Genomic DNA, 27,769 nt, shown 5'->3' on the forward strand with positions numbered 1-27,769 from the left:
TGTTTTGTTTTGTATCATGGTTTCTATAGAGAGAAAGAAACAGTAGAGTCTACTTCAGGTGCAGAAAGGAATCAGGTTGTGCAGCATTGGCCCCTACAACTGGGAAGTAGTAGGAAGCCTCTGTCTTTCCAAGGTCAACCGACCAGTATCTTCTGCTTGCTGCAGTTCAGGCTCCAACTTCTAGTTTCCCGGACGTAAGTCACTGACATCCAGGACCCAGTTCTAGATTTTGGCTCTGCTGTTCACAACCTTAGCCTGGTTCAGGCAGAGCCCGTACCCACGACACTCAGCAAATTTCAAAAGCCTTCTACAAGCCATCAGTTCAGGCTCTGGGAAGAGCTGCCTGTCCCTCTCCTGGCAGCCCACTGCATGGTAAGGGGGAGAGAGAGAAAGAGTGAGTGAGAAGGGGGTGTCAGAAAGAGAGATAGAGTGACTTGCCTCACCCATTGCTGGGTAGGGACGTCTGTCATTGGGAAATTTGGCCCTATTCAGGCTTGCCAGATTCTCACGGCACTCCCGAATCAGTTTGCAGTTGCGAGCCAAGCCACAGTTTTTTTCCGGAAATCTGGGAATGTTTCGTGTTTTAAAAATGTGCATAAATAGCAATTCGTGCAAATTGTGCCTGCAATTTGCATACTTTGCACACATTACTGCCAAAATTTGTGCAAATTATGCAAATTATTGCCGAAATTGTGCAAATTGCTATTGGAATTGTGTAAATTGCTGCTGGAATTTTGCAAATTACACAAATTGCAATTTATGCAAATACCCAGCCCCCTGAACATCTGTGAACTGCCCCAACTTGATGCAGATTGCGTTGGGCCAAGCTCAGTGAGCTCCACCCCCCAGACGGATTCCTCTGACATCCCTACTGCTGGCTTCAGCCGCATCCCCCACCAGCGTATAGTCACCAACAGATTACCCCAGAGGGAACGTGGCCCTCAACAGAACAAAGGTACCCCACCCCTGTCATATACCTTTCCCTTTCTCCCTTTAGTTTAATTTCTCTCTCAGGGGTGGGAATATAGGAATAGTCTTCATGGTGGCAACTTTAAATCATAGGAACACAGGACGTTGTCTCACACTGAATCAGACCATTGGTCCATGTAGCTCCATACTGTCAACACTGACTGGCAACGACTCTCCAGGTTTCAGGCAGTCCTACCTCGGGATTTTTTCCAGTCCTATCTGGGGATTCCAGGGATTGAACCTGGGTGTTGGGGTTTGAATCTCATAAAGAAGGAAAGATGAAAGGGGACCAAATGTAAGAATGAACAGAGGAGACCTCAAAGGTGCACCAAGAATTGTTTATTGGCCCAACACATTTTGAGTTACTCTGTGATGGTGTGGAAGATAGGTCCAACTGTGTCTGGCCCTAGTGCAGTTTACACTGTGTTAGCATAAACCAATGCTTCTGGAACATCAACAGTACTTTCTAGCATGACTGCTTTCCTAGAAACCCATTGCAATAGCAAGCCTTACTGATGTTGCACAAGCATTGGTTTGCACTAGCACAATGTAAATAGTGCCAACATGTGGACATAATTGGATAGTTCCTATAGTTTTCATCATGGTCATCATCATTTTTAAAGAGCCTGAGAAAGAGTTCACAGACTCAAAATGCATCAGATGAATATACCTTTGAGCTCTTTCTCTTTCTTTCTTTCTTTCTTTCTTTCTTTTTTATGGAAGCTGCTTCTACTTAGCAAACTATAAGTTTGAAGTGACCTAAAAAGTGGAAAAGCTTTGTGTTACCATGCCAACACAAATGTGGGTTTATGGTCCTATGATGAAAGTAGGCTTCTCAAGATGGTGGACTCTTCCAGATGAATAGCTGGAAGGCAGCCTCCATATGGTGCCTCCACAGGGTGAGCTGATCATATGGAGCTTGCTGCCCTTTGTGAGGATAGAATTTAAAGTGTTAAAACTGAAATGACTGGTCATGGGAGGATGGGCTATGTTGACACCTGTCAACAACACCTGCCATCTGTCAGGGATGCTCTGACATGGATTCCTGCATTGAGCAGGGGGTTGGACTTGATGGTCTTATAGGCCCCTCCCAACCCTACTATTTGACGATTCTGTGACACTTTGTGCTAAATTATACTGAGCCACTTAGAATGTGAATAGTACTAGCATGGTGGCGAAGACTTGCCTCCCATAGGATGCTTCTGGTAATACTAGTGTGTTTTTCTCTTGTGCTACTGTGATTCTGTCTGTGTTGTTGTGATTCTTTAAGATTAGTGTGTATAAGGATTAGTGTATAAAGTGCTAGTTCACATTTGATGACGCAACATTTGAAGACTGCTAGCTGGATGTATGGAACTGATTGCATTGAGAAACATTTGTTTGAGGTGATATGAAAGCTACCATTATGATGGCTCATCTACGCATGCAAGCCATCGCACATGAGCCATCGCGTGCATACATATAAGCCAACTTTTAAAAGATGATGTTACCAGTGCTTGTTGCATTGCTACCTCGTTGACATCATAGTTCCAAAGTCACAAGGAGTAATGGAAGAAAAGCAATGGCTGTGGATTTATGTATTGGTTGGAGGGAAGAGATGTAGGTATTTATTGTGTATTTATATTCAGGTTTTCAGCTTCAAAAGGCAGTCAAGGCAGCTTCATATGTAACGATGGTATAGAGTAGCAGTTCTCAAATGGTTGTCTGCAAACTCCAATCAGGGGGTTCATGGAAAGGTTGTGTAACAGTTGAGAATAACGTTTTTGGCTCTACACTTGGATTTCTCCCCCCCCCATGGTAGATATTAAGGGTCCTCTTGACCAGGGATGGATTATCAAATAGGGCAATGCAGCCCAGGCCTGCCCCCCGATTTTTATAATATGGTACTGGAGCAGTCTACCAATTCTTCCCCAAAGGATGCTAATGAGTATATTTGGCAGACTAGAGCAAATTTCCTGTCTTAGCACAAAATATGAAGAGAACCCCTGGAAAGGTAATGAGAAGCATTTTGGCGATGTTGTTTTTGGAAGACTGGAAGGAGCATATCTAGAGTGAAATAGGATTGATAAAGCTTTATTCTGGAAGCTGCTTTATACCAAGTCAGACTATTGGTCTGTCTAGCCCAAAATTGCCCACTCCTAGTGATAATCACTGTCCACATCCTCTGATAGGGTTTGTTCCAAGCCTGCCTATCTGCGATCCTCTTAACTAGAAATTCTAGGGATCCCATGGATTTTTCTAGGGTTAGCTGAATGTTGTTTAACCTGCAAATAACCAAGGACCCCTGGGTTCGCATGACACAACCGTGTGCCCCTGCCACAGCTTGCATCTTCAAAATGGTGGCCTGCACACGTTTTGGAGTCCTGTGGGTTAATTAATCCACAATGGCTTATTGTGACATATGAACTGGCCCAGTCCTTCAAACAGCCTGGTCCCAAGCCATTTAGGTTATGGCTTTATAGGTAATAACCAGCACCTTGAATTGTGCCCAGAAACTAACTGGAAGCCAATGCAACTTACATAACACTAGGGATGTGCAAATCAGCAAAACTCGAGCTCGCCAAAGTTGTTTGAATTCCATCTCAAAGCACATTCCATCTCACGTCCGTATCTGATTGTGAGCTTTTTTTTTGGCATGGAAATCCGTATATATTTTCATGCATATTTTTCCAAATGTTTGCATCAGTTCTGTGCATCTTTGAAATGTATGTATTCTTCTCCTATTGATTGAAGCATATTTGTGTGCATTTTTCAAAAGTGTGCATATGCATGCTGTTGGACACATTTTGGGGGGCCCGTGAATGTTATTGCAAGCTTGGAAATGTAAAGACTTTGACTGCAGATTGCATTCGATCTGGAAGGTGCAAAGCAGGTAAATCTTGATCAAAAAGGAATTGAAACGAATTTTGCATGCATCCCTACACAGGAGTAATGTGCTCCACAAACCTGACTCAAGCTGCATTGTGACCAGCAAAGAGCTTGTCAGCTCCCCTGTTTTTGTTAGTCTCAGGCAGACAACAAAAATGGATTTCTCATACACATTTTTTGCAAACAATTTCCCTATAATAATGTGAACATTATTTTTGAACATTATTTTCCTTAGTGTACACACTTTTATCCGCATTTTCCCCTAAAATATGCATTTTAATAGAATCATAGAATCATAGAAAATAGATTTTTTAAAATCAGAGAACTCCACCACAACATTTGGAGAAATGGGAATTTCAAAGGGTAACTGAGTTGTGGTTTGTGGATTGGTTTGAAAGTGCAAAATCAGGCAAGTTCATATTCGAATGCAAACTGAACACATTTCTCTGCCATTGTATATTGCTTTGAGTGCCATCTTTGCTTCTGGGACAGAATGCCCTCTTGGAATAATACTACTCTATGATGCAGCTTCATCCCCAGGATCATTAGGGAAAAAGGATGGCTGCTTTTGTTGGCCACAAGTCTGGGTAGGACTGTAACTTTAAGTCAATCAGTTATGTGTTTATTGCACAGCAGAATTGCCTTCCAATGTGATATGTTTATTAAAAATATCCAGATCTACAATATAGTCTACTAATGGGAGTAATGTCTGCCTGCAGTTTTGTTAGGTTAAGAAACTATTATTATATTATAAACAAGCCAGTTCTGAGTTTTTAAAAACTAATAATACAGCGAATACTTAAATGTATTACAAAGAAAGGCATAAAACAGTCGTCTTTTACTAACAACATGGCATTGGAAAGTTGCTGGTTTTGAATCTGAGCTGGCATTTGTCCTTCCTGTGTTAATTTTGCAATTGGTGCGCTTATGAGGGTTTTAATGTCATGCTGAACTAGAGAAGCTATTTTTTTTTGCAGAATATTAAATGTGCAAGGAGCTAATGAAGTACTTGGCAGTTATGTATCTGGGGCATAAGCTGTGCTTTTGTGCAATTCCCGTTTCCTCTGGCGGGACTTGCGTAGGAGAAATTCCTGATGGATTGTACCCCTAGGCTGGCTGAGTTGGCTTTAAAAACTCTCGGCAGAAGATGGGTCTTGCTATTAGACTGCAGTGTGATGAAAAGTGGCTGTGATCTAATTCCATTAGTTTCAATGAAACATAACATCTAATATTCATGATCCTTCAGGGCCTTGTTGATACTGGCAAAATTAGTACCTATATTTCAACAGCTGCCAACAGTAGCACAAATACTGTTGTGGCTTGGAATCAATGTATATTTTCCTATCCTCTTGGGTCTGGATGCACATGCCAACAAATAAGTGTTCGGGATATTGGGTTGTGCCAACCAGTGCGTTGGTGCAGAGTTGAAGAACCTGGGGCCAAGATGGCATTGCAAGATGCGAAAACTGTACAAGTGTTGTTCGCTGCTGACATTGCAGTACTGATGTTTGCTAAATGAGGGGAAAAAATGTGTACACTGAAATGGACACATTATAATTCACATATGTTGTAAACCATTCCAGAGGGGTAGCCACCGTCTTTACGGTGCCCCAAGAATCTCTCTTGATTTTGCTTCAAGGTGGAAGTTGTCTATCATGGAAGTTGCCTTTAATCTATGCCATCTATAGAGAAGAGAGATATGGTCATGATAATAGTACAATACCAGGGCCAGCTCCAGGTCTGAGAGGATCCTGGGCAGGTTGACTCTAGTACTCCCCCCACCCCCAGGAGTGTAATGTAGCTCCATCCTGCCCTGGCAGACTTGTCAGGCTGTGGCAGTTGCAGGGAGTCCAGTGGCAGGTGAACCAGCTTTGGTGCCAACAGGGGTGCCAAGTTCAGGCAACTGCAACTTGTGGGCTCCACTATTTTAATTCTAATGGTCCTGCTTTGGGGAAAGGGTAATTAGGTGGTCCAGTAGCAGCAGCGGTTCAGCAGAAGTGCTGACAGAAGGGCTGAGTAGCTGGACTTGTGGGAGCCATTTTAATTGCTCACTATGCAATGGCCCAGTGTACATATGTTGGAGGACAATTCAAGGCAATTAAGATGGCAGTGTCTGCAGGCTAGCCTCCTGGCCTTGTGATTCACTAGGCAAAAACAAAATTAAATGTTTGTGTGTGTGTGTGTGTGTGGCGACCATGTGTGGTATATGGGGCAGTGGGTACTGGGGCCTATGCATTTGTCTGAGGATGTTGTGTGTGGTTGCTGGGCCTGTACAATGTCATTAGTTAAGAGGGCACTTTTACAGAGTAATATAACGAAAGCAATGGTGGGTCCCTGTCCCAAGGAGCTTACAGTGTAGATTTCAATCATGTGGGGAGACAACTGGAGAGGGGAGGCAAGGGAGAATTATGAGCAACTACATTTAACTGTGGGCTTAGTCTTCTTTTCAGTTTTGGATAAGGACTTTTCAGGACAAGATGCAAGATGTGAGTGTTGTTGAACCAATTGGAAACAGTGACCACAGTGCTATCAAGCCTATTTTATATTTAAGTGGGAAATTACCAAGGAAGTCCTACACAGTCACATTTGACTTCAAAAAGGGAAAGTTCTCTAAAATGAGTGAACTGTAAAAAAAGGAAGTTGAAAGGGAGAGTCAAAAGGGTTAAATCTCTCAAAAATGCTTGGAGGTTACTCAGAACAACAATAATAGAAACTCAGCTAGAATGTGTACTCCAGGTAAAATAAGTTTGCACCTAGTCCTAAAGGTCACCGGCATGATTAATGAGCAGTATCAAAGAAGCTATTAGAGAAAAGACTTCCTTCAGAAACTGGAAGTCTTGCTCAAATAAGGAGAACAAAAAGGAACACAAAACTTGCACAAGGGAAATGCTAGCAGGCAATAAATAGTACAAAAAGGTATTTTCAGAAGCATATCGATAATAACATCAAGGCCAACAATAAATAGTTCTTTAAATACATCAGAAGCAGGAAACTAGCTAGGAAGACAGTTGGACAGTTGGATTACAATGGAGTTAAAATGAGTACCAAAGGAGAATGCAGAGAACCTGAAGTAATTATTTTCAATTTCATCTATCTTCACTGCAGAATGAGTAGTGTGTCAAATCTGGCAAATCTTTCCCCAGTTAGGAAATTCAATAATTAGATGCCTCCAAGAGAATTCTGGATTAAGATATGGGATTCCAGAAGCCAATGCCGTGCTGCGTGGCCTCTTGGCACAACAGTAATTAAACTTGTCTTATCTTTGAGACTTCCCAGATGGGTGTCAAGAGGTGCCAGGCCATTATTAATTTATGATTAACTCATTATTACTCTTAGCAGTCTCCAAACAAAAGGTGGCAGATTTTGCACTTGGGACACCAAGGGCTTAGCGATAAATAAGACCCCTGCCAGTGCCCATATTAGATTTACAGCGACCTTGAACTCACAGAATTGTAAATAGGATAATAATTCCCAGTTCAACCCCTGTATTTCCTGACAGGACTGAAAGGCTATACCAAAAGATTCAGAAAAAGGTGGGTTTTGAAAACAGGTTTGTCGCTGATCCTTCCTTGCTGTCCCTTTGCTTGGAGCCTTGGTCAGTTCCATATATCTGGTGCAGCCAAGAAGAAACCGGAGCATTTGTGAAGGAGGAAGCAACTTTTCTGTCCATTTTATATGTTCAGTTCATTTTGATTCTTCTTTTTTGGTATGCAAGCATATGATGCAATGTGATCTCTCTTTCCAAAAGAATTTGTGTTGGAGTTCTGGATAGTGACCTTGAGTTTAACACAACAAGGTGCATGAAACCAGATATAATATGACCCAACATTGATTCATGTTTATTCATATGAGAGGAAATAGAATACTCACTGACTGAAAAAGTCTTTGCTTCAGAAGGGTATAGTGTGAAAACAGATATGAAATGATAACCTTGCAGATAACTATTTGCTAAATCACTTACGTCCTCACAAAGAGATACGATGGAATCCTTATATATTATTTTATTTATTTATTTAAGTGTATTTTTAAATTGCCTCTCTGCTCAATGAGCATTTGAGGCAATGTGCAATTAAAAACAATAAAGGACTAAAATACAAAATTACTAAAGCAAAACAGACAATCAATACAATAAAATTAGGAATCACCGAAAACTAGAGAGTAGTACTAACTATTAAAAGCTCGCTTGAACAGTGTTGTAACTGACCGTCTAAAGGACAGTATGTATGTATGTATGTATTTATTTATTAAATTTATTAATCGCCCATCTGGCTGTTCATCCAGCCACTCTGGGCGATGTACAACAACAAAACAGTTAAAACAATAAAATTCTACATTAAAAACATTATTAAAAATACCCTAACCCACCCCAAATGCTTGCCTGAACAACCACGTTTTTAATGCGTGGCGGAAGCTCATTAAAGAGGGGGCACGGCGGAGTTCCTATGGAGGGAGTTCCACAGAGTGGGGTCCACCACAGAGAAGGCCCTCTCCCTCGTCCTCACCAGCCTAGCTGTCCTGGCTGATGGGACAGAGAGAAGGCCATCTGAAGCTGATCTTGTTAAGCGGCCTGTCTGGTGTTGCTGGAGGCGCTCCTTAAGATAGGCTGGGCCGGAACCATATAGGGTTTTAAAGGTCAAAACCAACACCTTGAATTTGGCCCGGAAAACAGCTGGTAACCAGTGCAACTCCTTCAGCACTGGAGTGATGTAATCTCACCGGCGGCTATCTGTAATCAGGCGAGCTGCCACGTTCTGTACCAGCTGCAGCTTCCGAACCGTCTTCAAGGGTAACCCCACGTAGAGCGCATTACAGTAGTCTAAACAAGAGGAGATCAGGGCATGTACTACCTATGGGAGCAGATGGTTGGGAAGGAAGGGGTGCAGCTGCCGTATCAGATGGAGTTGATACAGCGCTGTAACGCTCACAGCTGACACCTGAGCCTACATGGACAGCTGGGAGTCTAAAATGACCCCCAGGCTGCAGACCTGGTCTTTCAAGGGTAGTCGTACCCCATTCAACACCAGTTCAACATCCACCAGCCTCCTCTTGTCTCCCACCAAAAGTACCTCGGTTTTGTCAGGGTTCAGCTTCAGCTTATTCTTTCCCATCCAGCCACTTACCGTCTCCAGACATTTGGATAGGGATTCTACGGCCAACCTTGGTGAAGATTTGAACGAGAGGTAGAGCTGCGTGTCATCCGCATATTGATGACACAGCACCCCAGACCTCCTGATGATAGGCCCCAGCAGCTTCACATAGATGTTACATAGTATCGGGGAGAGGATGGAACCCTGTGGCACCCCACAAGTGAGTGGCCACGGGTCTGAAACCTCCTCTCCCAGTGCTACCCTCTGGTACCTGCTGGAGAGGAAGGACCGGAGCCACCGCAATACGGTGTCTCCAATGCCCAACCCCTCCAGGAGGTCCAGGAGGATACCGTGGTCAACGGTATCAAAAGCTGCTGAGAGGTCAAGGAGAACAAGGAAGGAGCATTCACTCCTATCCAGAGCCCTCCTCATATCATCCACCAAGGCAACCAAGGCAGTTTCTGTCCCATGCCCAGGCCTCAAGCCCGACTGAAATGGGTCTAGATAATCAGTTTCTTCCAAGTGTGCCCTCAACTGCATCGCCACCACCCGCTCAATCACCTTGCCCCAAAAATGGCAAATTCGAGACTGGGCGAAAGTTGTTCAGAACTTGGGGATCCAAGGAGGGCTTCTTTAAGAGTGGTCTTATCCTCCTTGAGGGCTGATGGCATCACTCCCTCCTCAAGGGAGGCATTCACCACTGCCCTGATCCCCTCACCCAATCTCTCTCTGCAGCCCATAATGAGCCAAGATGGGCAAGGATCAAGTAAGCAGGTGGTCGGCCTTACAGATGAAAGCACCTTGTCCATTCCATCAGAAGGAAGAAGCTGAAACTGATCCCACAAAACCGGTTTGTCACAGACCGCCTCTTGCTTACTAACTGTATCCACAGCGCATGGAATAACACCGATCAATTTTATCCACAAAGTGCCTTGCCAAGGCTTTAGAATGCTCCAGCGGTTCCGGAGCCACTGGACTGACCAGGCTCCGGACCGCTTGGAACAGCCTCCAAGGACAGCACTCTGCAGACGCGATAGAGGCAGCATAATATTCCTTTTTTGCTGCCTTCACCGCCACGTGATAGGCTGAAGATACAGCTCTAGCCTGTGTCTGATCGTCTTGGGAGCGAGACTTCCGCCACTGGCACTCTAGCTGTCTCACCTCCTGTTTCAGAGCTCGTAACTACGGATTGAACCATGGTGCAGTCCGAGCCCTGTTCAGGGGGAGAGACTGTTTCAGAGCCATCTGATCTAATGCCCCAGTGATTGCGGCATTCCAGCCACCCACCAGGGTCTCGACCGAGTGGCCGTTGGTGTGGGGCTAGGGATGGAGCTAGTCTGACTTCCCTGGGGAAGGAGAACCACAGCCTGGGTGCTGCTACACAAAAGGCCCAGCAACCTCATCTCTTTAGGAGGTGGGACACACAACATTTCATAGTTGAAAATCTTGGTGCTGTATCCCCTTTCTCCCCACTCTTGACTTTGAGAGAAGAGTGGTCAGAGCTACTGAATCACCAACCCCGGGTTGTCTTTGGAAGGATTTACTCTGTATGCTCAACAGGCTCCTCTTGTTTAGCTTATTATGACCCCTAAAAACACAGCACACGGTGGTGTAACACAGAAGTGATGACAAGGTCTTTAGCCCTGCCAGCATCAGTTCTGTTACAAGCATCTTGTAACCCTGCTTAATAACTCAAAAGAGTTTGTTTATATATTACATTGGAGGTAGCATTGCCCACGGTGTATCATATTTGTGGCTAATTCCCACAGGGATATTGTCTGAGGACAAGATGTGATGCTAGCAAGTCAAATAAGCAAGAAGTAAGTCTCCCTCAATCATTCTTTAAGCTAGGGTCGCCGACTTTTATTACCAGATTTTGTCCAGTTTTACCTGCTGATTCCTGCATACCAAGATAAAGTTAAAGGCCACAGAAGACGGCCAGGCTGTGACCCTCCCCCCATCCCACCCCAGTTGGCAATTCTATTTGTAGGAGGCCTTGGTATGAACCAAGGTAATAAACCATTCAGTGTTAGCAAATACAAGAAGTTGGGATGGCTGAGTATTAAAAAAAAATCTTGTAGTGTTTATCTTGGCCTGAGCTTAGTTACTCATGTATATGCCCGTTGAAGTCAATTGGGTGTTTAGTGGTGCATAATAACTTGATAGCAAGATTGTCCTTTAAAGTGTTGTAGTTGTCAGTAGGCCCATGCTGGAGTGTGGGCCTTTGGCAGGTGCCCGACTGTCGGGAGGTCGCCCCTGCTGCCTTCTGAAATCCTCAGGTAGCCAAAATCAACATGCAGACAATAGGGCTCTTTTCCAAGGCTTTATTCCCATTCAACCTAATGACGCTTACAGATGCTAATTGCTTGATCCTACGAGTGAGACTTAAGAGAGCTGCCTACTCGGGGGTTCTAACCTTAGGAATCAGTTGATCTCCGTTTGGAGGGGAAGGCGGGAAACCTCTGTACTTATGAGCTAGGAGGAGAGAGATCACCCTTTTCCCGTGGGGCATCGGGGTGCTGCTGTTGCCGTCGCGCCAAGCGGGCTGAGCGCCTCCTCTCAGCGCCCGCCATCTTCTGCTTGACGCTACGCTGGCAACAGAAACTGCTGTTGCGCCTCCCTCTCTCTGCCAGGGTCGCTATCACTCTCAGGAATGTGTACCGGGAGGGGCTCTCCCCCTGGCTGCTCCTCTGAACAGCGTGCGGGTTCCTCTCCCACGGTTTCTATCTCTTCCTCAGAATCAGAACAGCTTTGGGGCTCTCTGGGCTCCAATCCAACCCTGACATCGACCATGCCTATACTTGATGCAGGCTCTGGCCAGGAACGAAGTCCCACTTTCTCCCCATGCGTTTGGTGTATGTGTCAGAACAGCCCTTTAGTATTTAATTTTAATTTTATTTATTTATTACATTTCTATACTGCCCATTAGCTGAAGCTCTCTGGATGGTTCACAAAACAAACTTAAAACCATAAAATACAATAACAGAATAAAACATAATATAAAACCCATAAGTTTAAAACAGAATAGAGCCAAAGTTAAATCCAAGATAAAAGCCAGGAGCAGTGCAAAGATCTAAAAGTGCAATTTTTAAAAACTGAAGGACTAAAAAGGCAGGGAAAATAAAAAGGGTTTCACCTGGTGCCGAAAGGAGGCATCAGGCAAGCCTCCCTAGGGAGAGCATTCCACAGGGGATAAAAGCGCTGATCTCCCCTAAAGGGCTATTGCAAGCATTACTGCATTAATTTATGTAAAGCACATTGAAGAATTATATCAGCCTTGCCCAGCCTGGCAGGTTCCAGGTGTTTTGGACTACAGCTCCCATCACCATGATCATTCCCCATGCTGGATGGGGCAGATGGGAGTTGTTCCAAACATCTGGAAGGTACCAGGCTGGGGATGCCTGCACAATATAGATGCTAAGTGTTATTATGTAGTATTGTATAAACACAGGTTTTTGTGCTGAGGTCCTTGTTCTGTACTTAAAGAGTTGTTTTTTATTTGGGGGGGGGGAAATTGAGGCAGTAATTTTAGCCATTTTAATAAGGTACAGGTGTGTGTGTGTGTGTGTGTGTAAGTCTCCTTTTCTTCCTCCCTTCTTCTTTACAGGCTTTCAAAAATAGTGAAATAACTCAGCTATGATTGTCATTCAAAACCTGAACGCTGAATATTTTTGGGCTCGGAAGGGTCACATGACATCTGGCAAGATGGCTGCCTGTTCTCTGACCTCTTCACTCATCAATTCGATGGAAATTTTAATAATTACTTACTACATAATTGACGTAAAGTGTCATCAAAGTTGAAATTAACTGCGGATAAAGTCTTGAATAATTACACAGTGGGATTCCAGTGTGGGAGATACCACGAAACACTGAGGTCTTTAGGCTTAGCTTATACTTTAATTGAAAGGTGAAACAGCTGCGTTGAGCCTATTTATGAGGCAAAACTGTATGGAGGGGGTTTTTTAGTGGGGAGGTTTGCATTCCTAGAGATGTCTGTTAACACAAATCATGCAGAAAATAAACTCTCCAATAACTATATAAAAGTATTTTTAAAGTGACCTCGCAGGAAAAAATGAAAGAAAAATTGTGAAGAGAAGGAAAAACAGCAAAATAAATAAATACATTTTATAAACAAGTTCACTGACAGTCTGAGAGGTTATTCCATAATTTTCATCTTATGTGACATGGACTAACAACAAAATTGTGCCATGCTTTCAATATGAGCATTGCATGGTGGGGAACCTTCTTCCTATGGAAGGCTGTTGACCTAAGAGAAAATAAATCGGGGGTTGTGGCATTGTTGGGTGGAGTCTGAACCAAAAGTGGGTGGAGTTTGTAGGATGACATAGCGCTCTCTCTCTCTCTCTCTCTCTCTCTGTCGCTCTCTCTGGGCCACCCCATGTTTTTCTTTCTGCGCCATCCCACATATGGGCTGTAGGTCCCTCACCTCAGGGTTAGAGGATTACTTTATTCAGATGAGTTATTTCCCACTGATAATAGCTTTCATGCTACTTAGTTCAATTTGACGTCAACACTTGTTTTGGAAACGAGACTTGCCCATATTCATTATGATTAAAGATGGGGGAGAAATTCGTTCAGTTTGCATTCGAATGCGAACTTACCTAATTTTGCATTTTGGAACCAATACGCAAACTGAAACTCAGTTATCCTTTGAAATTCACGCTTTTCCAGATTTTACAATGGAGTCTTCCAGTCAAACAATGTGTAAAAAAATACACTTAATAGGGAAAAGTGCACAGATAAATGTATATATTAGTGAAAATAACATTCGAATTGCACTACGTTATGAAAATTGCGTACAAAAACTATGTAAAAAAGTGCATGGATTAGGAGAATTATGCACAAAAATGCCTACAATTTTTTTCATACAAATGGTTTTTAAACCCTCAAAGTTTGGGAGAAACTGAACTTGAGATTGGTTCATCCTGAACTTTGAGAATTTTTCCAATCTTAAGACTGGAAAAATTAACTGCGGTTAAAGTCTTGAATAATTACACAGTGGGATTCCAGTGTGGGAGATACATACAAAGAAACACGGAGGTCTTTAGGCTTAGTTGTACTTTAATTGAAAGGTGAAACAGCTGTGTTGAGCCTATTTATGAGGCAAAGCTGTAGGGTTTTTTTATTTTTAAAAAAATAAACCACAATTGAGAGATTCATCCGTCCCTAATTATGATGCATGTTTATATTGAAGTGGTACAGGAGAAACTGAAGATCCTTTACATTATCTTTTAAACTGTCCCATTCATATGACATTTTGAAAAAAATATGCCAGGATGAAGAAAGCTGACTGGTTCTTCAGAAGATTGACTTTTTTGTAAGTAAGTAAGTAAGTAAGTAAATGTCAAGGAGTTAGCAATTCATGTTTTGGTATTATCTCAAGATTGAGGTCCTTTTGTTGAATCCCATGTTTTGAAGTGTTATCATGATAATTAATTTTGGTTCACCCACTTTATGTCCTTTATATTTTGTAAGGTATGGATTTAGTTATTTTATATTGTAGCCTGTTATACTCTGTGGATAACATGGAAATAAAACTGAACGGAACTTTTCTTGATACATGATATGTTAGGTTACCAGTTTCTCACCCTAAGTATAGTACACAAAGTGGAGAAACAGTTTTTAAATGGCATAGTGCCTTGTTTCTTTGTGTATGGGACATGTTTGGAAGAAAGGTCTGGTCACTGTGCATAGTTCCCTCACTTGCATGTAAGGCTGCAGTCCTATACACACTTACCTGGGAGTAAGCCCTATGGAATGTGATGAAGCTTACTTCTGAGTAGACATCCCTAGGATTGCACTATAAATGTTTTCCTTAAATCATGGTCATAGAAGACACTAAAAGAATCAACACCGCAGGAAAAGGGAGTGAACAATTCAGAACAACAGTAAGGGCTAAAGGTATATCTCTTAGAAAGTTGAAGTGATGCATGATAACAGCAGTAAAAGCATATCTTAGATTCAGCCTTTTCCTAGTTTGGGTCCCCAAATGCTGCTGGACTACAACTCTTATTATTCCCAGGCAGCATGGCCAATGATCAGAGATGATAAGAACATAAGAAGAGCCATGCTGGATCAGAGCAAGGGTCCATCTAGTCCAGCGTTCTGTTCACACAGTGGCCAACCAGCTGTCGATCAGGAACCCACAAGCAGGACATGAACGCAACATCACCCTCCCACCCATGTTCCCCAGCAACTGGTGTACATAGGCATACTACCTCTGGTCCTGGAGGTAGCACAAAGCCATCAGGACTAGTAGCCATTGATAGTCTTTTCCTCCAAGAATTTGTGTAACCCCCTTTTAAAGCCATCCAAATTGGTGGCCATCACTACATATCGTGGTAGCAAATTCCATAGTTTAACTATGCGCTGTGTGAAGAGCTATAGACCAACAATGTCTGGAGACTCAATGATGGGAACCACTGACTTAGAGAGTATGATCCAGAAAAAGTTAAAACATTTTCAAGTCCCGTTACTTTTGATGGGAAAGTTAAATAATGCTTAAATCTATGCTACTGAAATTAGTGGGTTTTAAAATTGTTTAAATTTTCCTTAGATTGTGTCCAGGAAATCTTGAAAAGGATCCTTGGGGTTTTCAAGTATAGTCGAAGGCAGGTTACCTTCCACATAAGTGATTCTTTGTTTTCTCTCCCATCTTTTCTTCAGAGAAAAGAGATTTTGTGTTATGGACCAAACCCCACTTAACTTTACCAGATGATGAAGAGTACCTTGTCTGAAGGCGTAGCTATTAGTATATGGTGACCAAGTTTGGTGTAACTGTGGGAAACACCCAACCGTAGAAGCCGTTCAGAATAGCTTTCTCGGAACGTTATTTTTGCTGCCAGGCAATGTATCAGCAGCCATTCTTAGACTGGAGATGACTTTCAGTTTGATGATGTCTAAAATTAGGTTTATGATCTTGATTTACTGGCTAAGGTTAAAATTGGTGGAGCTCACAGTCTTTCCACACAAAAAAACATTCCTAGTTGCCCCTGCTCCCAGCTTTCTTCATTTTAGCAGTATAAGCAGGGGGAAGCTACTTTTTGTCACTGCTGTTGTTAAACAATTCGGAGTCAAAAATCCTTGCTGAAGTACTGCAAGTTGCCCGGAGTTCTACCAGTAGATCCAGATCTACCTTCTGCCCACTGCAGTTTAAGACCAGGATAACGTAAGGGTTGTCTCCCACTATGCGATTCTACCCATCTCCTGTGGTCAACTGGCCACAATAGCTGAGGTACAGTTGGTGGGAACGAGGGAAAGAGTCTTCTCTGGGCCAAAACCGACATTACTTTAAAGACGTAGCTAGCATCCATAAAGGAAATGGACCACTGTTTTGAGATATAAATTGGAGGCATGCTCCCCCTGATCTGAATTAGGTACATAGTCTGGGTGGGGGAAGAGAAGGGTTAAAGGCCCCCACCCAATAGGGTCCCAATCTGGATCAGGCATCCTGTACCTACTTTAAAGTATAAAACACAGAAGATGTAGCTGCTGGCTATAATGTCTGTTTTAACCCTATGGTTAAAAGCATAAGGTTGTTTCCCAGAGGAAACAAAGCCCTATGAAGAGAGACTGAAAGAACTGGGCATGTTGAGCCTTGAGAAGAGAAGACTGAGGGGAGATATGATAGCACTCTTCAAGTACTTGAAAGGTTGTCACAGAGAGGAAGGCCAGGATCTCTTCTCAATCATCCCAGAGTGTAGGACACGGAATAATGGGCTCAAGTTACAGGAAGCCAGATTCTGGCTTCACATCAGGAGAAACTTCCTGACTGTTACAGCAATACGACAACGGAGCCAATTACCTTGGGAGGTGGTGGGCTCTCCCACACTGGAGGCATTCAAGACGAGACTGGACAGCCATCTGTCAGGGATGCTCTGACTTAAATAACTGCATTGAGCAGGGGGCTGGACTCGATGGCCTTGTAGGCCCCTTCCAACCCTACTATTCTACCCTTCTACGACTCTATGTACCCCCAGTGGCACTTTCAAATGAGGCTTTTGTTGTGCAACCACACTACCTCATTCACAGACTTTGATGGGTGGTGGTGTGTGTCCAGATGATGTCATCTCCAGTTTGTAGCCCTCCCGTGTTTTCCCACCACTTCTTTCATCGTTTTTTCTCATTAGAAAAACTACATTAAGAAAGAAGAGATGGAACAGCTGCACAATGCCTTTGGATTGTTAGCACCAGGAGCCCCCTGCTGCCGAGTCTGGAAGCACCTCCAGACCGTAGAACCTCCTGCCTCAAGAGATAGGCCTTTTCCCTTTTCGTTTGACCGTTCATCGCCAACATTCTTTTTTCAGCAAGTTTTTGTCTTGCCTTCTATTTGATGGTTTTTAGTCTCTGTATTATTGTGATTTTATTCTTTCATTCTTTTAGCTTACTGTAAGTCACCTTCTCTTGCGTGCTCTGATAGAGAGGGAAAGGCTGGGTAGATCTCTGTTACGTAAATAAAATGTTCAAATAGTTGTCAAATAGATGTAGTTTCTTATTGGGTCTGAGTCTTCTCATGGAAAAAGGGCTTTATTTTTCTAGGACTGCAAACTATGGATTCTTCTAATTTAGGATGGGATACCATATGAGGCAAAGCTTTACCCAGGTGGTTGAGGAGCTTGCTCATTGAGTACCATTTTACTCCCTTTCACAGCTCCTAGAGAATCAGGCCTTTCTTGGCCATAATGGTTGGCCATTGCTGTACAAGTTCAGATACTTATTAAATGATGTGGATAAATATGTAACCTTAAAAGTGGCTCAGTTTGCTGTTCTACTGGCTAAACGTAGGTAGGACTTTGTGGATAGGACTGTGGCAGAATATAAGAGTGATGATCAGAATATCTCAGCTCTGCCTCTTTTATCCCCCACACTTATCTTTTTTGGGGTGGGGGGAAAGCAAATCTGCCATTATTAAATGAAATGTATTTTTATGTTATGTTACATTGTGAAGGCATATTGCTTACAATAAATTACTGACCAAATGGCTATATATGGAAAAAATATTGAGATTGGGTTGTGTCCAATGTTACTCTAACTTAAGTCCCATTCATTTCAATGGGTCTACTCTAAGTAGGACTAACATTGGATATAACCCCTTGAATCCCATTTTAAGCGCATGTCATAGGAAGCTGCCTTATACAGGTTCAGGCCACTGGTCTATCTAGCTCACTGGTCTACACACTGACTTGCTGCAGCTCTTTCCCAGCCCTACCTGGAGATGCCAGGGATTGAACCTGAACCCGAGACCTTCTGTATGCCAAGCGTGACCTCTATCATTGAGCTGTGGCCCTTCCCCACAGTGATGTTAGTGACTGGGTGACCTGAACAGCTGTCTGTGATCCCACCGTTGACTGGGGCAGGGCTTATGGGCCAATGACTTCTAGACAGAGAACGCTCAACAGGACATTGCCTACGTTAGCTGAGAACGATGGGAGTTGCAGTCTAATACATATGGATGGCACCAGGTTGGGGGAAGGCTGCACCAAAATAATGGAAGATATCTGAGGTTTAAACCTGAGAGCATTGACTTAGAGCTTTTCTACATGAGGCATTTATTGTGCACTCATGGTTCCTTACTCAGTTGTTTATGGGTTTTTGGTCAACATTGTTCTTTAGACCATCCTCCAATTTCACTTCTGTTTTTTTAAGAGCATTTCCCATGTTGTTTTTAGAGTGGGGAAAATGGGCTATTATTTATGAAAGCAAAAGAACTACTTGTTTATTTGTGCTATTCTGCTATAGCACAACGCCACCTAGAACTTATGTAGTGGAAAAGCAGGGAAGGAAAAGATCTTAGTGTGGAGCTTGTATCTCAATTCTGTGATGAAACCAAAAGTAGATACAGCAATTAACAGCCTTGTGTAGAAAAGCTCTTAAGGAGGAACAAGTTATGGGCATTCCACAGTTTTTCAATTCCTGTTCTTGATTCTGGATTAGACTTCATGATGGGCTATGTTTGCTTCTTCTTCTTTTTAAGTGATTGCTATCCTAGCAGTTCAAAAGCAAGAAATTGCAAGTAGATAAATAGATACCGCTTTGGCGGGAAAGGTAACAGCGTTCCGTGCACCTTGGTGTTTAGTCATGCCGGCCACATGACCACGGAAGCGTCTTCGGACAGCGCTGGCTCTTCGGCTTAGAAATGGAGATGAGCACCACACCCTAGAGTCGGACACGACTGGTTGGGGACACCTTTTTTTACCTTTTTATCCATATTCAAAGGGATGGGGAGGAAGAAGAAGGGAGAAAGGAGAATTATGGCATTGATGGTCAGCACCATCAGGAATGATGGACTAATTAATAGGCCTTCAGTGAAGAGGGAGACACTGGTTATATCTGGCATTCATTCATTTTTTCATCTAGTTGGAACTAAAGCACCTAATATAGTAATATTGCAAAAAAAAAATTAAATGGAGCCTTAGGAATGAAGTAAATTGCAAACTTTTGCTCTTTTGAATTTATTGAATTTATGTTCATACATTTTAAATTATTTGCTCCACAGGGAAAGAGTTTACAAAATTATTTATCAAAGTATTCCTTGTGATGTCCCATTTCCCTTCATTTTACTAACACATGGCAATTTCTTAATGGGGCAGGTTGTACGTTTTGATATTATAATTACTGTTTTGTTCCAGGACTGCTAGGAACGCATAAAGATGTCAAATCTGAGGGGGTGGAGGGATGGTATCTTGTCTTTTAAACGCTTAAGACAAAACAGCTCCGTATCACTGTCTTTAGATTCAGATCCTCTCTGTGATTTTTAAAAAATGTGAACAGTGGTGCAAACAGGGTAGGACTTTGGGGCAGTCGTACAGAGTCCCACTGAGTGGAATGAGCAGGGGGCACCCAAATGTAGCAAGGCTGGCTTACCACATTTTGAAGTAAGTGAAGTATTACACATTGCCATTTAAAGCAGCCTTCCCCAGCGTGGTTCCCCCCCATGTGTTGGACTACAACTCCCAGCATGCCCCAGCCAGCCAAGGCTGATCTAAAGAGCCCCCACTGCTTCTGTGTAAGACCATTAAAGCCAGAGACTAAAATAATTACCTAATGGCACTACCAAACTTAAATATCATTTATCCTTTTGCATATGTCAAGAAGATGAAACACATAAAAATGAATCAATAAATCCTATCAACTAATTGAACGTTCTTCTACAAACAGCCAATATATCTCAACTATTCAGCCATCTAATTGGTCAATCATTTCCATTAAAGTTTCACTTTTGACTTAGGCAACCAACCAATTACTGAAAGCTAAATACAACATTTTAATGCCCAGTTTGACAATATCACATTCATACAACCCTGAATGATAACCCAAAATGTAAAAAGAAACATGAATCAATACATGATTAAAGAGCAAAGACAAGTCTAGGGTTTTGTGATAACAAAACCTCTATTATTCTTTTAACCATGGGGTCCCTGTAGGCTTCACTGAATGCCATATTAAAGGGTTTCTCCCTGGCACATAACGTGCAGTCCCCTGGATGGGTTTGCACAATACATGGATATGAGAAAGAGAGATAGGGAGTCCCAGGTGTGCTACTGTGAACTTGGAAGAAGCTTGGGATACAAAAGGCCTGTCCCACAAACCTTTCGTGCTGCACAATTCTGGAAGACTCTGTGCTGTTGCTGCCGTCCTAGTCCTGACAGCCTGGGCAAATCACAGCCATATTTGGGTCTGGAGGCACCCTGCTACTCTGCTGTTTATGTTAATACTCTTGGGGCTTGGAAGAGCATTTTCAACAGCCCCTGTGAGTTTTCAGCACTGTAGCCCTTTCTGCCTGGAACAGATTCATGCTTGCTCTCTCTCTTCCCTCAAATCCCTATTCACAACCTATCCTTTCCATGGTACAACCCTTTAGACTTCATTCCCTACTAAATTGCAGCATGCAACTGACTGGAATGCATATTCTTCTTCTGTTTTGTCAACTCTCCATCTTCCTTCCTTCTTTCTATTACCTCCCTTTTGTTGAACTTTAGATTGTCAGCTTGTCAGGGCAAGGAACAATTATATTAATCTGTAAAGTGCATTGCACACAGGGATGTATGAGAAATTTGTGTCTATTCATTTTTTTACCAGAACTAAACATGGACTCAGACACAATCTGTGATCCAAGTTTCCACATTTCTAAGTTTGTGATGCAATTCGTAGAACAACAACAAAGCATTAAAAATGCATACATTTGAAAAATGCACGGGAAACGCACCTTAATAAATGGGAGAAGATGCATACATTTCAAAAATGCGCACAACTTATGTGTACATTTGGGGCTAGGCAATCCATCTGTAAGCACCTTGAAAACAATGCAGTGATTACACAAAGCCAACATGGATTTGCCAGACTAATCTGATCTCATGTTCTGAGACACATAAATATATAAGGGTTTTCATGCAAAAAGAAAAAAAACAAAGCTTGCAATCTGAGATGAGTCAGAACGAGTTTCAGGGACCAAATCTACATGGCAATGGAATGTGAAGCACTTTCATGTTTAATGCAGATTTTCATGAAATCGGCTTTGATCATAGAATCATAGACTCATAGAATAGTAGGGTTGGAAGGGGCCTATAAGACCATTGAGTCCAACCCTCTGCTCAATGCAGGAATCCAAGTCAAAGCATCCCTGACAAGCGGCTGTCCAGCTTTATCTTGAATGCCTCCAGTGTGGGAGAGCCCACTGCTTCCCCAGGTAATTGGTTCCATTGTTGTATTGCTCTAACAGCCAGGACGTTTTTCCTGATGTTCTGCTGGAATCTGGCTTCCTGCAACTTGAGCCCATTATTCCGTGTCCTGCACTCTGGGATGATCGAGAAGAGATCCTGGCCTTCCTCTCTGTGACAACCTTTCAAGTACTTGAAGAGTGCTATCATATCTCCTCTAAGTCTTCTCAAGGCTAAACATGCCCAGTTCTTTCAGTCTCTCTTCATAGGGCTTTGTTTCCAGTCCCCTGATCATCTTTGTTTCCCTCCTCTGAACCCTCTCCAGTTTGTCTGCATCCTTCTTAAAATGTGGTGCCCAGAACTGGACACAGAACTCCAAATGAGGCCTAACCAGCGCTGAGTAGAGGGGAACTAGTACTTCCCGGGATTTGAAAGCTATACTTCTATTAATGCAGCCCAAAAGAGCATTTGCCTTTTTTGCAGCCACATCACATTGTTGGCTCATATTCAGCTTGTGATCTACAACAATTCCAAGATCCTTCTCGCTTGTAGTATTGTTGAGCCAAGTATCGCCCATCTTGTAATTGCATTTGATTTCTTTTTCCTAGGTGCAGAACTTGGCACTTATCCCTATTAAATGTCATTCTGTTGTTTTCAGCCCAGCGCTCCAGCCTATCAAGATCACTTTGAATATTGTTTCTGTCTTCCAAGGTATTAGCTATCCCGCCCAATTTTGTGTCATCTGCAGATGTGATAAGCATTCCCTGTACCTCCTCCTCCAAGTCATTAATAAAAATGTTGAAGAGCACTGGGCCCAGGACTGAGCCCTGCAGTACCCCGCTCATTACCTCTCCCCAGTTTGAGAAGATCTCATTGATAAGTACTCTTTGAGTCAGATTCTGTAGCCAGCTGTGGGTCCACCTGATAGTTGTTTCATCTAGCCCACTTTTAGCTAGTTTGCTAATGAGGATATCTTGGGGCACTTTTGTTGAAAGCTTTGCTGAAGTCAAGGTCTATCATGTCCACAGCATTCCCACAGTCCCCAAGGGAGGTGACCTGATCAAAACATGAGATCAGATTAGTCTGGCAAATCCATGTTGGCTTCGTGTAATCACTGCATTGTTTTCAAGGTGCTTTCAGATGGATTGCTTTATCATCTGCTCAAGAATTTTCCCAAGGATTGATGTCAGACTGACTGGTCGTAGTTCCCAGGTTCCTCCTCTTTGCCCTTTTTGAAGATAGGGACCACATTAGCCCTCCTCCAGTCATCTGGCACTTCCCCCGTCCTCCATGATTTCTCAAAGAGAATAGGCAGTGGTTCTGAGAGTTCTTCTGCCAGTTCCTTTATTACTCTAGGGTGCAGTTGATCTGGCCCTGGAGATTTGAACACATTCAATGTAATTAGGTGTTCCTTGACCATATGCCTATCGATCTCAAGCTGCAATCCTGCCCCTTCAGCCTGTACTTCACCTTTGCCAGGTGGGTCATAGACCCTCTTTTGGGAGAAGACTGAGTCAAAGTAGGAATTGAGCACTTCTGCCCTTTCTTTCTCATCTGTTTTCATTTCGTCATCCTCATTGACTGGTCCATCAGGGACACATATAGCCAGAAAGGTGGAGTACCTTAAAATGCGCTTTCACAGGCCACACTGCATGTCTTTCCTCCTTACTTTGGGGTTGTGTGGGTGGAGTCCCGCCACTTGCACTGAACATCATCAAACATGCAGATGCTGCTGAGCAAATGAGAGGCTTGTTCCTCTCCCCTGTCCACGCTTCCCTGCTCAGGGAAGTCTGGAAGCACTTAAGCCCCTGTAGTTTAATCCGACACATGTCCCCTCTCATCCACCATTAGGATATTGTGAAAGAGCAAAGATCAAAACTGCGCTTTTATGAATGGCAAAAACAGGCTGCATTCTCTGACTGAGTCAAGCTGCTATCCTGACACATTGGAATTGCGAGACTGCACCTTCAAGAATGGAGAAAACAGGCTGCTTTCTATGAATGGGTCAACCTCTAATGGGAAAGCAGCCCTGGGGGTAGGGGAGGGAGAAGGGGCTCCGGTTTCCTCAGTGGGAAAAAGACGCTACAGAGTGGTGGAGAGAGCAGGTGGTGGCAGAAATGCAGCTCGTCGTGGTGCCCCTTCGCCACCCCTTTGGCTTGCTTTCTCACCTCTGCTCCTTACATCTGGGCTGACCTAGTGGGCTATTCTCCCAAGCCCTCTCTCCCGACCAGGCACAGACACACCCCTAGGCCTGCCCAGCATGCAGGATTTAATTGATGTGAATGGGGCATATGGCAGCTGAAGCACAGAAACTGCATTTAAGGTTAAAAAAAATGCGCTAAAACAGCTTTCAGAAAATGTGTGTTTTAGAGTGGGAAGCAGCAGGGTGGCTGTGGGGTGGCCATAACTTCATGTGTCCCGAACGACCCTGAAGCGCTTTCCTTCCGCAGTAAGTCATATGTGTAGATTGGCTCGGGGTGGAATTTGAAGACTCTTAGTGAGCTCAGGTTTTGTTGATTCACAGATCCCTAATTGCACATTGATGGTGTTGCATTCTTCTTCTTCATCATCATCGTCATCCCTGGCTGGGAGTTGTCAAAACTATCCAGCCAGGAATGGGGAAGCAGTGACAATAGGGTCTATGGCTGCCATCTAGATTCCCACTAGTGTCTGCACTAGTGTTCGTGTTGGGGCATAATAGTGCAGCTTACAGGTGCTATAGTATATATTGTAGTTGATAGTATATAGCTCACATGGGAAAAGTTATTGACTGTATCCCAAATTAACAAATAAATAAATGAAGAAACTGTATGAGCCACTATAGCTCATATGATGTATGTGGAGGTGCAGTGGAATAAAGTATTTGCTTAGAAACAATTTATTTCCATTTTATACTGTGTGATTGTTGCTTTTTGTCAAGGAAGACAGAATTCTTATTTTTAAATTGCGCTTCATGCACTTTGCACTTTTTTTTACCATAGAAAACCCAGACTGATAAAATGTTAGTTAAGCTTTATTTGTATAACATTTTACGAGCGTTATACCCAATATGTAGTACAATGTATGTAATCTTCCTTGGTAAATTGACAGTATTTCTTATCATGTGTTATAGTGTGCTACAGTACTTTATACGAAGAACTTGCTTTCATTTTTCAAAAGGATATAACTTTTAATGGCAGCATGGTGGTGTCCTGCAGTGTTGTAACTGATTGAAGCCATCTAGAAAAAAATAGAAGTTCTTAAAAGGCACATCTTGGCTTCAAACAGGCCTTTATGAGTATTCTTAAAAGTTGTTGAACTGAATAATTAACTGATTCAGGAAAGGACAGAAAGACATTTAAGCAGACCTCTCTTTTTAACACCGAAGAGATGTTAAAAAGTGATGTGTCAGTGCACATCATGTGATCTGATCTGCCTGCAGAGAGCAGAAAAACTTAATTTGAATTAATTTCATATCCCCTCTCCCTCCCAAGACAGAGCCCGGCACTCTCTATTTCTACTCTGCATCTGGTTTTGCAATTGAAAGAACACAAAGTAATTTTTAAAATTGCTCATAGAAATGTTAAGACAACAAGAGCTGTATTTAAAGACTATTCAGCAAATATAAAGAAGACATTGATTATAAAGCTGCCCGCATTCTTCTCTTTAGATAAGCCAAGGGAGGCTATTAGAACACATTCAGCTCTTACCTATTGAATTCAGTAAAATGGTTTCCTCCTCAATGTGCAAATCCATTGGATTTGGTACTGCTTCTGTGTTAAAGGTTTTAGGTTGAAATAGATGTAATGGTGCCCATGGGTAAAGTGCTTGCCCATCTATGATTTGTAAATATTTCACTGCCCTTCCACTCCCAGCCACATATAAGTTTGTTTGTTTGTATCATTTACAGGGACAGTCCTCTATTTGAAGCTGTCCTCTATTGAAGGGCTGTCTAGTCCAAGTCCGATTGAAAGATAAATAAGGGAGGCATCAGAGGCCTTGAAGTTGCCCATCAACAGTTAGCAGCAGGACAGCAGAATAAGCAGGCACACAGGTCACCTGGTCACAGCTTTTCCCACTAAGGTGACCACTTCCCCACTATCGGGAAGACTGTGACCAGGTGACCTGTGTGCCTGCTCAGTATTGTATTTCTGTTTAAATCCCAGTAATTTTCTATGGTACCGGAGGTAATATATAGCCGTCATAGGGTGGTCAGTTGTGAATCACTAAAAAAGAGGACAAAAGAGGAAAATAAAAAGTGCTAATTTCTTACTGTTTCTTTTTTCTGTTTCTCTTCACAGGAAAAGTTAACCCAGGAATGTGTGTTCAGAGAACAATTTGAAGAGAACTGGTATAACACATATTCATCGAACCTATATAAGCATGTGGACACGGGAAGACGATATTATGTTGCATTAAATAGAGATGGGACTCCAAGAGAAGGGACTAGGACTAAACGGCATCAAAAATTCACACATTTTTTACCTAGACCTGTGGACCCGGAGAAAGTCCCTGAACTATATAAGGATATTTTAAGCCAAAGTTGACAAAGACATTTCCTTCACTTGAGCCCTTAAAAAAAAAAAGTAACCACTATAAAGGTTTCATGCGGTGGGTTCTTAATTGATTAGCTGTGTCATCACATCAGCTCCACTGTTGCCAAACTTTGTCGCATGCATGATGTATGATGGAAGCCTGGATGGAACATGCTGATTTTGTTCTGCACTTAAAGGGTTTGTCTTCCTGGAGGAGAGCCTACACCCATTGCTTGATTTATTATGAGAGAAAGGAAGGAAGGAAGAGAAGTGTGTGAGAATGAAAGAAAAAGAGGGTGAAAGGGAGAAGCTGAAGCAAGAAGGAAGGGGGGGAGGCCTGATGCATGCTGGGAAATAGACACGCTTTTAAATTTTTTGATCCGTTGTACTTCATCCTATATCAGCATAGCTGCCATACTTTGACTCATCAGGAATTTTGGCTGGTGGCCTGCTCAACTGTACACTGCATTAAAAAAAGGCATGGAGGGTACGGTCTTACTTAAACAAACAAACAAACTAAGAGACTTATTTTCAGTTTGCTCAAGTGGGAGTCACCCCTTGCTGAGTTTCAAGCAAAGACCTCTTAGGTAACACAAGAAAAGATTTTTAAAAATAAAAAAATGAATAAAAAGTTAAATTTATTTATAGAAATTCCAAAGGCAACATTTTATTTATTTTATATATTTATTTATTATATAGAGTTTATTTTTAATGAAATCTGTACAGGCCAGATAGGCAGTTTGGAAGCTTTAGGCTCTGTAAAACATTTCAACAACAAAGGCCACTATGAACCTGTGAACCACGCAAGTCGAACATAAAGGTGCATGGAGGCAAAGAGAAATCTAGTGACCCTAATGTACTAAAGGTGGAATCTCTTTGGTGCCCATATTATTGTAAAGGTATGCACAGCACTCATGATTCTGAGTGCTCACTCTTCTGACTGCTTGTTTCATAGCTTAAACTCCCCCCCCCCTTTCCTCCCCAAGGATTAAAGATAAAACTGGGTCTTCAAAACTTTAATTCTGTGTCTGTAATATTTCCTCTTTGATAAGTGACTTATTCCATCTTTGTAAGCTTCACAGTTGTGAAAGAAAAAGAAAGAAAGAAAGAAAGAAAGAAAGAAAGAAAAGAAGGGTTGGTATATATTCTACTTGTTAAAACATACTGCAGATAATACCAAAGCTAAATGATAAATATGCTCTTTTTATTTAAGCAGAATGCCACGAACATCCTAATATTGACATTTTGTACTAATTATGGTTCTCACAACTAGTACAAGAGGCCAGGGACAAGGTTCAACTCTTGTAAACTTGTTTAACTGTGCACTTGACTATCTACTCTGAAATTACACAAGTTCCATAGGGGTTATTATTGTAACATCTTTTATGGGGAGAAGTTGCTTTCAGTGTGAATTGTCATAATACATATTAGCACCCTTCTTAATGCAAAATGAAACTAATAAATCTCTATTGAGAATTGCAATGAGGGGGAAAGTACTATACTTGTTTTATTTCCTGAAGTTATCTTTCCAATGTTCCTGAAGTATATCATGCAGGCTCCACTGCCTAATATATGTCATTTGGATTAGGTAACATAACAACTGCAAACACACCTTTCTTTTGTGGCTATAATTTTGGGCTTGCCCTTAGAAAAG

At 42.4% G+C, this 27,769-nt stretch overlaps 1 protein-coding gene across 1 annotated transcript in view; it reads left to right on the forward strand.

Annotated features, from left to right (window-relative positions):
• The window catches only part of FGF9 (fibroblast growth factor 9), a 58,774-nt gene extending 31,578 nt beyond the window's left edge, over window positions 1-27,196 (forward strand). Inside the window, exon 3 of the mRNA XM_084841642.1 lies at window positions 25,882-27,196. Coding sequence (XP_084697768.1) covers window positions 25,882-26,127 — 246 coding nt within the window. The 3' untranslated portion in view covers window positions 26,128-27,196. The remainder of the gene's footprint in view (window positions 1-25,881) is intronic.
• Window positions 27,197-27,769: the final 573 nt, after the last annotated feature.

Source organism: Heloderma suspectum, chromosome 3, assembly GCF_057233095.1.
Source record: "Heloderma suspectum isolate Gila_16-S chromosome 3, 16-S_ref, whole genome shotgun sequence".
NCBI lineage: Eukaryota > Metazoa > Chordata > Lepidosauria > Squamata > Helodermatidae > Heloderma > Heloderma suspectum.